Source organism: Diadema setosum, chromosome 15 (assembly GCF_964275005.1).
Source record: "Diadema setosum chromosome 15, eeDiaSeto1, whole genome shotgun sequence".
NCBI classification, from domain to species: Eukaryota; Metazoa; Echinodermata; class Echinoidea; order Diadematoida; family Diadematidae; genus Diadema; species Diadema setosum.
Genome location: NC_092699.1, coordinates 25,426,128 through 25,438,673, shown reverse-complemented (window position 1 = coordinate 25,438,673; position 12,546 = coordinate 25,426,128). Strand labels below are relative to the sequence as shown.

Genomic DNA, 12,546 nt, shown 5'->3' with positions numbered 1-12,546 from the left:
CACGAAAGGCTTTTAATGCAGAGGGGCTGACTTGTGTGATTGGGGAAATATTTTGAAGAATAGAAGACTGACATCTTTGTTAAAAAAGCTTTATAAAAAAAAAATCATAAAACTCAATTTGCATGGTCCTACATGATATTTAATACATATAAGTATGAATCTTCCAACAAATTTGTTTGAAAATGGTTATTGAATGCTTTACAAAAATCAGAAAACTTTGAGAGACTAGATTTGTCTTAAACTCCCAATAAGACAGCTGCATTTGGATATAGACCAGTTCAAAAGATGTTTAACATCTTTATCCTTTCCATTCATCAGAATATTCAAAGTGACAATAAAATCTTCTTTCAGACTTCTGTAAGCCCGAATGCTCGTCATGTATTTATTTCAACCGTAGACCTCAGTCATAAATAAAGTTTGACAATTTCTTGAATCGTGCCATCACAATCTAAAGCAGTGTCTTCAAGCCTTATCACTGCACTCAGAGCTAAGACACAACTCCTTATCTATGTGCACTTCCTTTACTCTGCGGGTGGATAGCATATTCAATCCAACAAACGATCTGTCACAATCCCAATCACAACCGAGTGTTCTCCTATCAGCATGTTCTGTTTTTCTTTTTTTAATAAGTCACTGAAAATATCTTCTCTTCAACTTACTCTCTTGAAATGGGATGTAAACCTCTGTCACAAACTATAAACATGTACTCTCAGTGCTTTTTGTATGATATATATTCACACACATTCATGCTCCACAAATATCTGATAGAAAGGACCTACAGTTTATAGCAAGGCATGGATACTGTGTGGTTAGAATCTTTTCAGAGACCCTTATCAATTGTTTCTTTTTAATTTTTTTTAACTCTGAAAAGACAAGACAGTTTGTTTGCTTGGTAATGGTTTCATAATAGCAAAGATTTGATTTTGATCTTAGCGTAGCATAACGTTTGCCTCACTGTATCTATTTGTTTTATTTTAGTGTCAACTTTGCATGTTTAATCCTATGCATCATGATGTACTTCACCTACACTGACTCAATGTTGAATGTATGTTTTAAGGACACATCTGAAAATCAGCCCTAGCTACGGGTGGAGAACGAATAAATAAAACTAAAATAAACAAGAAAACAAAAAACAAGCACACTCACTTTGGAGAGGAGAGGTGGGGTTTGCCACAGTCCGTGGCCTGAATATGAAATAACCACTCGCGATTTTCATCGCAGTCCTTCACGGCCGCGTTGATGGCGCCGCTGACTGCCTGGATGGCCCCCGTTCCGGCCGCCTGGTCGACCACGTTGATGACGAAGGGAACGCTCTCTTCGATAGTGAAGGAGCAGATGCGGCCGTTGGTGCCCTCGTCCATGTCATGGGCGACCAGGGCGGGCGAGAGCATCTCTAGCTTGCCGTGTTCGTTGATCTCTCCTCGGAAGATCTCCTCCTCCCAGAATGGTGCATGATTTGATGTGTCTGTGGATAACAAATAAGGAGAGAAAGAACAAATGTTATAATCATCTAGATGCCAAAGAGGTTGTCATGCCATACACCCTACAATGTACACAAAATGTTACCGTTTAATGAGCTCCTTTCATTGTTCTGTCATATATGCTTGGAGCTAATTTGCATTAAAAGAGGGATGCATAAAATAATTGTATGACTAATATGAAAAGGCAGTCATCTCAACAAATACATTCTGAGATTATTCAAAACATACACACAGATTCAAACACGCATTAACACAAATTTTTATTTTGTTGCTTCATTCAAGTCTCTTTCAATTACATAGAAATCATATTCACAATGAAACAATTGCAAACAGGGGAAAGTACAGCATGTATTCCATTCATTACTGCTGTCTGACCATATCCAAACATGCCCACACACACACACTGACGTCACCGCCATCAATTTTGATCTCCTCATCTATACTTAGCAAATTCACAAATGCCTGTCTGAACAATGAATGCAAAACAACCACTTTCTTCTCACACTTTCTGTTCTACTTGGTCTACAATTCACATTGACTGTATTAGATATTATGTAGTAAAGTTTGTATCAATTACAAGATGCTAAAATTGAGCTTACACAGTTCATACTCCTACATCAAGCTTTTTATGATAAGCAATGACCTCACCCATTATCATACCATACCAACTGTGCATGTGAGGGTGTGGGTATACACATGTATACAGTGGTGTGTACGTGAATATCTGAATATCTCTAAAAATGTGCATCGCTCTGTCCATATGTGTTCACCAAGTATATTTTTTTGTTGTTCATATATGGAAATATGTGCAAAGTAATGGCTGGATATTCTGTAATACCAGAGAGCATTTCTAAAGCGCAACAGGAAGCGAATAAAGACAGTCTTCCATTGAACAAATCCATTAGTAACTACTCATCCCCGCGATATTACACGCAAGCATTGGACATCCATGAATTACGTGGGAGTCGATCAGCCTTTAGAAACGCTGCCCAATGTGATTGGCTTATTGATTTTTTCGGGCGAGATCTATGACACATACTGCTTATGAAAATATGGTGAATCACCTACTCTCCCTGGTTAACATTACAACATCAAAGCGAAACTATACCGCACACATACGTGCCCATCTTGATTAGTATTGCTTCTTCCCGTAGACTCAAAACAACACACCCATACATTTTACGATATTTGTTTTACAGACACATACACCTGTAAGATGCACACACACACACATGCACACACAAGCAACATAAAAACACAAACAGGCGAGAGAACAAAATATTTCATAGAAATGCACATCAAACAAACCAACACACAAAAATAAATCATGGAAACATACACATATGAAACAAGACTTCTACACCTAGACTTGAATTCACACTGCACAGAGGCAATGTACATCCCCTCTCCCTGGTTGGCGCCTGTGTACAGCTCCGATATAGTATGGACTCAGCACACACACACAAACACACACACAACGCCATTTCACACTCTTGATGCAATTCTCTAGTAAACCATCACCCACCCAACGTCCCCCCCCCCCCCAGTCGATGAGATCGTATGACTAACGATGTACGCTCAAATAGCTGCAGCGCAGACCAAGACAGCGTTAGGTAATATGCTGTCCCCGCGGAGTTCACGTTTCCAAACGAAAATTACCTCACAGTTCTGTAATCTAATCACCTATGCCCACACCACCACAGAGTGCCTTTCCAAGATAATTCAATTTTACCTCAAGGAGAATATCACTGCCATCACAATTGTCTGTCCAATAAAATAAAGGACAAAAAATAATGCTTTTCCGCCTCACACGGAAGGATCTCTAGGAAGGTTCTCTTTACACTTTAATACTTAATCAATATTGTATTCTGATTTCTTTCTCATAAACACAAGACAAGACAACCATAACTGCACTTCGAATCTGATACTCAAATTAGATCATATCTATTTCAGCACTTAATACTCATTCATTTTTGAGAATATACAGCTCATAATTTTTTTAATGTGTCAAATTAATACACTTTACCACTCAATATCCCCTAATATACATAACAAAAGGCACATTTTTGCAGATAATAGATTTCTATTTTCTTCTCTTCTTTTCTCAATCTTTCTCTTTCCCTTCCTCTTACAATTTTCATTTCAATACTTTTTGGTACAATCCTAGTAAGTTCTATTACAGTTGTGTATTCAATAAAACCACCATATAAACTCTAACTGTCACATATATCAGAATCCATCACTTGGAGCAGCAATAAATACACAAACAATAGATATGGAAATCACATATGTGCATGACTCAGAGCTTTTGACCTCTGCACTTTTGACCGTCTTAGCCTCCTTTCTGGGCTGTTGCTTGTTTGTCTGCATCAGCACCCACCTGTCATGAGCTGCCCACTGAAATGGTCTCCCCAACGAAAAGCCTGTGAGAGCAAGTCTACACATGAATCAGTCCCACTCTCATCTCATCTTTCTACCTTTTCTCCCTCCCTTCCCGTCCTCCTCCCCTCTCTCTCCTCCAGCTCTCTCCTCCGTTGCCGTGGATGCATGCACGGAAGATGACTCATCATCCAGTATCTCTCACCCTCTCTCTCCCTCTCTTGTTGCGTGGATGACCTCCCCCTGCTAATGGAACAACCTGCCGCGGTCGTTACGGTCGGGGCGTAGGGAGATGCACTGCTTAGCATCGGCAAAGAACGTCTATATGGCCGGCCACACATACACAGTATAAACAGGCGGCACGTCATTGCAGAAGTAGAGGCCTCATGCGCAAGGTCGGGAGGCAGAAATGATGGAGGACATCTTCTTTTGCCATTCTGCACGACCTGTCTGTCCTCGTCCTTCAATATCCATGAATCAATGCTGCTCAATTTTTTGTTTTCATTATCATGAAACAGATACAGTGTATGGCCCCCTATCAGTAGTGGCAATGCCTTGCCAGTGTTGTTGTTGTTGTTGTTGTTGTTTTTTTTGGTGGGGCTGATGTTTTGCTTCTATACACAGGTGGCTTTAAATAGGTGCAAATGGATATTTCTTGGTTGTTGCTAATTCATGTTGATTTCTGTAGCAATCGCTTTCACCTTGCCATTCTTCTCACAGCAACAGCACAATGTTGAGTCAAAGCGGGAGGCATGTTACAACATCTTTATAGATAGGTCTTGGGTCATCCGGTATTACAGGCTATGTTATCTTCGGCGAGCAGGTTTCATAAATTCAGAGAGCATTAAGCCTTGTTTGGATGCAAATTGGTAATCATGTATTACCCGTTAAGGTGAAACCAGCAAAATAATCAAATTGGGCACCATTATAGCACGGTGTTTTCGTGGGCCCATACTCATGGTCGCTCTTCTCATGTACACAACATTGTGCTACCAACATGCACATCACAAAAAAGCTTGCTGAAGACTTAAACTTGGTAATATTCGAAGAATGCTAACAGAGGGAAAGTTGAGAATATTCATTTGAAAAATTTAAATCATCAATCAATCCAGTTGACACAATATTCTAATGAAACCACTTCTTCCTCCATTCCCCCCCCCCCCCAATCAATATATTGACGCTGCACACCAACCATTCACGCATCCACAACCTGCCAACAAGCTAATTGAATTATCTCCATGGCGATGCCCAATGTAGGACCCTAATGAGCTCCATCGGTGACCCGTTTCCACAAGAGATAGCATCTCTCCCTACAGATACTCTCCCTCTGTGAGAGATGTTTCTATTTCATCTCAAGAGAGAGAGATATATCTACAATTTATGAGCAATAATGGACGTAAACAAATAGCCCCATTTTTTTAACTCCACAGTAAAAAGGTCACTAGGTTGGAAATACAACTTTCGCTCAATTTCATTTTTGTTTTTGTCTATTTTTTTGCATAGTAGTCACAGCTGCTATGTATGTTTCACTGTGTTAATATACCTAATTCCAGTGGGGCAAATATATGTCTTTCAAATGTAATGTAATAATACTTACACTCCACTCATACCATCTACAGCTTTTCTCTTTCCTTTTTTTTTTTACTTTTTTCTCTTTCAATCTATTTCTATATTTGTCTCTATCTAGATCTATATCTACCACATTTTTCACATCTTGTTTCATGATCATTTCATTTTCTTGAAAAAAAAAGGCAAAATTAACTGTTGATAAACCAGCAGGTAGGGCAAAAAAAAAAAAGGAAAAAAATGCAAAATTAACTCTTGATAAACTAGCAGGTTGGCCATTTCTAGCTTTTGTCTCTTGATTCACAGTTGCACGAATGACTCAGTAGGATCAAGTAGAATTATTTCCTGAGATAGAGTCCGGTGTTTTCCACAATTGAACTGGGTCTGGGATGAGCAGACTACGGTTTACTGTCAGATAAGCTTCAGCCCTATGCGAATTCAGTCCAAAGGTTATCACCTATCTCATTCTTCACCCACAAACCAGCAAACTAGCCACGGTGTGCGTCTGAAATATAAACACATATTTTGCCGAATTTCTCCTCATTTTCTCCCCTCCTCCTCCTCCTCCTCCACAGAGTCAAATGTCAGAGAATGTTATTCTTTTAGGGACAAGGGGAGCTCCAGAAATCAGATCGGCACAAGGTATCTCCCCCCCCCCCCCCCCACCTTCCTCTATACGTCAGCAACTCTATCTTCTTCATGCAAGTCTTGAAATATCAATGTGATGCTACTGAATATCATGCTGGGACCAAAAAGGTCAAATTGATCATAATATCCATTGAAAACCCAGGAATATTGACTATTCTATCACACTACAGCAAAGGTACGTATACACCGCCTCAGGTTTGTGTCTGTAACCCACATTTTGTAGCCCAGATATTTCATTTCTCTTTGCAAGTGGTCTTGACTCTGAAGGATTGCCACTTAAATCTCCTGAAAAATAAGTAATATTGTAACAGATACACTCAACACTGAGTGCAATATGACTACAAAGCATTCAAAGAACAAATAAAATTAGACATAAGAACAAATAAAATTAGACAAGCGCTTAGAGACTTGAATGTAATTTGCGCTCTATAAAAATGGTTTATTATTGTTATTATTATGTAAATCTATACTATAAGAGAAAGAACTGCATTTATACCTGTACACATAATGATATGACAAACATAGTGATTTTTTTTTTAGCCAACCTATTTGTGTGTACAGTTATGTTTTTTTTTATAGATTTGGCTAAGTCCTATCTATTCCAAAGGGATTGAATGAAAAAATATATATGTATGAAAAGAACAATCAAGAGAATATAAAATAAAAGCAATAAAAATGTTTGAAACATGAAATCTAAAGTGAATGGATTTTGAATGTACTGTGGGAATATTTGTCCAGCTGTGTCTTGCATGATCCATTTTTTATAGCTCAATGTAGAGCAGGAGAAAAAACAAACAAAATGGAGTCTGGGCCAGATATACTGCATGCTGGCTACAAACAAATAGGAGCTGAATATTTGGCTACAGGATGAAACAAATACATAATTGCATTTCTTGCGGGGTGTGCACAGTTTCCTTGCTGCGAAATCGATCCAGACAACTTTCAGAGAGATTGTTACTGGCCGCACAAACAACACCCGCAGCTCGGAAGACAAACGTCCAGCTCCGCAGTTTAATTATGCGCGGAACCCTGCCGAGGAAATAGATGAAATTTGGGACGCATGCCAGCGGCGTTTTCTGGCGGTTTTGGTGGCCACTTGGTCACCTACTGTTCTTAAAACTAACAGAGACTCTGCATGACGACAATGGCCAATCAAACAGTCTACATTTACCGTCTTAAGTCAGCGACAGTTAACAAAACAAAGCACTAGGCTGCTGGGAAAGTAAGAGTCTGCATTACTTAAAAACAAAATAGAACAAAGAAATGGAATCGGCAATTACAGTATCGGACCGCCAGTATCTGCAAAAAGTCATACATTCACAAGGAAATGGGCTAAGAATTATCAGTTTTGCCAATTGTCAATAATTTTCTGACACACACAAGGCTTTTTTGTCTCATTCAACATGATTCCAAAGTTAAATCCTCCAAAGATTTCTCACTCGGAAGTAAAACTGTCAATGTCCTTTTTGAGATCACAGGACTCCTACTTCCCATAGTCTACATCAGGCTAGAGTGAAAGTTCATCACACCTCATACTTCTTGCCCCTGCTAGAAAGACCTTACAATCAAAATTTTCCAAAGTTTCTGTATGTACAGTACATGCATTAGTCTCCTTCACTTGAATTATACAAGGAATGTCCATATTCTCTCAATGCATAATAGATTCAAGGATTTTGTTTTGAGGTTTCTCTCTGACGCAAGGGATAATTTCAGTAGCCCGTAATGTGCACCTGTATATTAACGTTGGGGGGAAAAAAAGGTAATTAGACAGCCAAGGTTTATCACACGCATGCAGGCATGCCGCAGTTTGTCAGGAAACATTTACAGCCGCGACGCTTAATTTGGTACCATTGCCAAACATTTCAGCTTCAGTCACGGAGTGGTCTGAATTAGAATAAAGAGGAAAGCTTGATTAGTCAGAAGGCTATCATGATAAATGTGCGATAAGGTGGCTGGCGATTCGAATATAGCACAGATACTGTTGTTAAAGGGATTGTACAGTTCTGGTTGAGACCTAATTTCAGGTTTCTAACATTTTTTTTGGTGAGATAATGAGAAACCTCTTATGAAATATGAAAGAGCATGTAATTCCATGAGGAATTCAATGTTTATTTGATGAAAATTGGTTTTGAAATAGCCGAGATATCCAAAACAGAGCGCTTCTAATAAGTGTGGAACCCACACTTTATTACGATCGCTTTGTTTGACTTTGTTTTTGGATGTTTCAGTCCTTCCAAAACCGATTTTCATCAAATAAACTTTGAATTCCTCTTTAATAGTTAGCTCTGTACTATTTCATAAGTGTTTTCTTGGTATCTCACAAAAAGTTAAAAGCCAAATTCTCATCTCCACCAATACTATACCATCCCTTTAAGTATCCTCTAACAGTGAATTTCTCCACGAGTTGCAATCTCTTTCTCTTTTGAACCTGCATTCTTTAGAACTCTTCAACTCGAAACTTGAGTGTGGGTTCAGAAAAGTACAACGACACTGATTTTTTTTTTTCAATACTTCGCATACATGTACCCTCGCAACCACTAAGAGACAACATTCTATCCATCTTGCAGTCTTGGGGTTTAGAGAAGAAAGTCAGTTTAAATGTCAAGTATTCCAATCTCTTGCCTACTTTCATAAATGACCAAAATATGAAATACTTTTCCTTCTCTTATGTTCTCATATCAACAATGGTACCGTACTTCACTGTCAATATTGTCCACATAATTTTGACTATCAAAAATTTTAAGGACAAATAAATATAGTATGAGCAGTTGTATAACAAAATATTCAGCCCTAGATTCAGGTAGTTTTTTCTAGGTACAGTTCTAGTTAGAGTGTGTGCTTTTATGTGATTTTCTGATTCTTTTTTAGTATTGGGGAGGGGTGCTATCAGAGATACACTGGTAATTTCAGTCCAAGTCAATATCATCTTTCTTGCCTCATTCAGTACTTCTAGTCTCCGTAACTTTACATTAGTCCCAGGCATATCCATTCATCATGTGGTTTGGAATACTGAAAGTGCATTCATAAACTTCGCAGTGGGGAAAAGACAAAATCTTAGCCTGGGAACAGAGACTACTCATGAGCATTCATCAGCGATATGAAATGGCCCTAAGACCTACACAATGCCTGTCGGAAGTCGGTATTCGGGGGGCCCTGCCATTCAAGTCAATATTTGAGGCAGAGACGTTTGATTTCATTCATATTCCATCATCTCTCATGCTCCACTTTCTCAATCTCTCATCTATTTCTCTCAAAACCTCTTTCATTATTACATACTCTTCAGAACATATTTATATATATTCATATATTTCTCTCCCTCTCCCCCATCTCTCTTTTCTTGTTATCACTTCCAAGCCAAGTCGCCTGCTTCTCCTCTGTCTCTGTCATTTGGCTTTACACTGATGGATCGCTTCTACAAGCCTCTGCAAAAGTCATATGATTGTGGGAATGCCTTTGCTCATTATATCTTTATATCTCCTCCCTCTCTATATATTTCTATTTCTCTCTCCTTATATTTCTCTACATACACATCATCCTTTCTCAATCATGGGAGTGTGAGGAGAGATTATCACCCCTACAAGGGTGACTCATGCACCATCTCTTCTCCTCCTCCGTGTGATTCAGAGGCGATGCCCGCCAAACAGACGACTCATTCTCACGGCCCCCCAACCCAAAATGATCCTTTTGTTCCTGACGATGTTGATGATAATACCAAGGGAAAAGTCTTAGCACCAGGGGTAAAAGAGTAGAGATTCGGATCCATTTAACATTGCAGGCCCATCCTCTTCTTCAAGATGGGTGCACGAAGCATTGATGTCACTACCTGCCGACATCCGTGCAGCCATTACACCGCTTGGTATGCGTGTCATCTGAGGACAAGCCATTCGTGTAAAGTCCTCTTACCTTAAGATTGGGGGTGGGGTGGGCAGTCGTGATCACGTGATGTATCAAACCAATGTCAGAGACAAAGGGCACTGTGGGACCCATTCTGGTGACCCCCCCCCCCCCCCCCTTGCTGGATGGCAATCTGCTTCAAGTTTGTTGTCATTTCACAAGTTGTATTCTGTCAGGCTCTACTGACGCAAATCCAGACTACATGCACCTATAAATCATCTTCAGACTATTTCAAAAGCTAGGGGGGGGGGGGGCATGATGGGTAAGATGGTAAATAAAGAACGATGTTGATCCGTCGAGCTCTTCATGTCTGCAGGTTCGCTCAGCATAATTTTCATGAATTGAATGTTTGCCACCCAGCTCAGGTAGGGCCTGCCGACATGCCATCCAAACCTAGCATTTGTTTAAGTCATCACGGATGATTTTAATCTTTAAAAGCATTAGTAAACCTAGCTTCACTCTCATCAGACTGATGTATATTGCTCAGTCATCCTAAATGCAAAGCCACATGATAGACGAGTAAGGGTTTAAAATGCACAAGCACTGAAGAAGCGTCCTTCTCTTCCAACACATCTTCAGAAGATGTTAACATAGTGAATACAACTGCGCAGTCTCAAATCCAGTCACATACAGGGGGAAAAAAAATCAATTTACACAAGCAGTTAGACTAATTTAATGCCTACGATAACTGTCATATACTAATAATACCAGGTAAGAAAATTGTGGGTTCAAACTCATTGGTGATCTTGACACAATCATAATTATGCTTTGGTCAACTACCACAAGCCTAACTGGGTAGAAATGTATAAATCATACACTTCTACCAAGATGATTTAATGTGGTGGCATCTTGATGGTTTTGCAATCAGAATTCCAAGTGTGTTCCTTCTTTGCCTTTCATACAAAGCTTCCACAAAGAGCATGACGCATACAAAGCCATGCTGAGATGCAGCGCATGAATGTGTGCATGTTTGGTTTTGGTGGGGGTTTTTCAGCGTGTGTGTCAGTCCCCACATCTTACAAATGCATCTCCTGGCCACTCGATGCTCTATAGACACTGCCTGCCATCTACTTTGCATAGATGCAGCAGGGAAGGTCTCGGGAGGAAGGAGGTTTAGTCATCACATCACGGGAGAGCGGGATGCTTAGGATACCGCTGGGAAGAAGGTGGAGAATCACTTGTCTCCAATTTACAGCACCTCATCTCTACTAGCAGAGGTTTGTGTGCATTCTGGAGGCAATGCAAGACTAAAAGGGATGTCATGCACTCCTTGAAGGAGGGATGTGGGGGGGGGGGGAGATGGAGCTCGGGAGGTCAAAAGTTTTCTGCAGTAATGCAAGAAAGAGATAGGTATGTATGTATGATGCAGTCTCTTCTGTGACAGCAAGTGCCCCACAGTTAACATCGTTCCAGTGATGGGGGCGAAACATGCCAGTCCACATACAATGTAGCATGTCAATGCAGTCTGTCTCTATCCGTCACACAAGAGTAAAGGAGATTCTAACATGCAGAGATTCAGCGTGTATGGCGTGAATGATAGTTGTCATGACAGTGATGGCTGTAATGATGATGATGATGAGTTACCGTGGCACTGATGGCTAAAATGATGATGAGTTGCCATGGCAATGAACATCAAAATAATGATGATGAAGATGATGATGATGATGTGTTACCATGGCAATGATGTTCAAACTAATGATAATGATTATGATGACGATGATGAATCTGATGATTATGATGATGATAATGTGTTACCATGGCAATGATGTTCAAACTAATGATAATGATTATGATGACGATGATGAATCTGATGATTATGATGATGATAATGATGACGATGATGATGATGATGATGATAATGATGAGTTACCATGGCAACTATGGTCAATATGATAACGATGAAGAGTTACTATGGCAATGGTGGCTATAATATGGATGATGATGATGATGATGATGATGATGATGATGATGATGATGATGATGATGATGATAATGATGATCGTAATGACTGATAGAAAAGAGATGACATGGCTTATAAGGCAGAAAATGAAAAACAGAAGTGATAAAAATGATATACACCGTAATCATGAATGCGCATGATAGCTAAATTCGGGAAAAAGAAGATTGTGAAAGAAGAAATCAACATTCTCTCTGATATCATCAGAGTCACAAATTATGGAGGAGTTTGTGATTTAACAGTCATTTCCTCCTTCATTATCCAGCTTCTAGCAGCACTAACACCCTCGATAATACAACTATGATACCTGCGAGACTGCAACACTTTTTATAAAGGTGTTTTTATTGCAGTGAGAGTGGGGCTTTTATCAATCCCTGATAAGCAGATTGGGAACTCATTGAATAACGATGCCATCCTAGTTTAGCTAATGATCATCCAATAAAGAAGCGGTCAAAATCCCTGCCCAAGCCACTGTATACAAAAAAAAAAAAAAAAAAACCGAAAACATGAACGATATAAGAAATGCACCAATGATGCCATGGATGGACAATTCCACCTAATGGGTGAGTCAGGGCCATTATGAAAGACCAATCAAATGCTGATTACTGGTCATTTATCCCA

The 12,546-nt window shown here is 39.6% G+C and overlaps 1 protein-coding gene across 1 annotated transcript in view; it reads right to left on the bottom strand.

Moving 5' to 3' along the window:
• Nucleotides 1-12,546, bottom strand: part of LOC140239063 (calsyntenin-1-like) — a 130,327-nt gene that overhangs the window by 74,237 nt on the left and 43,544 nt on the right. Inside the window, 1 exon segment of the mRNA XM_072318959.1 lies at nt 1,147-1,465. Within this exon segment, the coding sequence (XP_072175060.1) occupies nt 1,147-1,465 (319 nt within the window).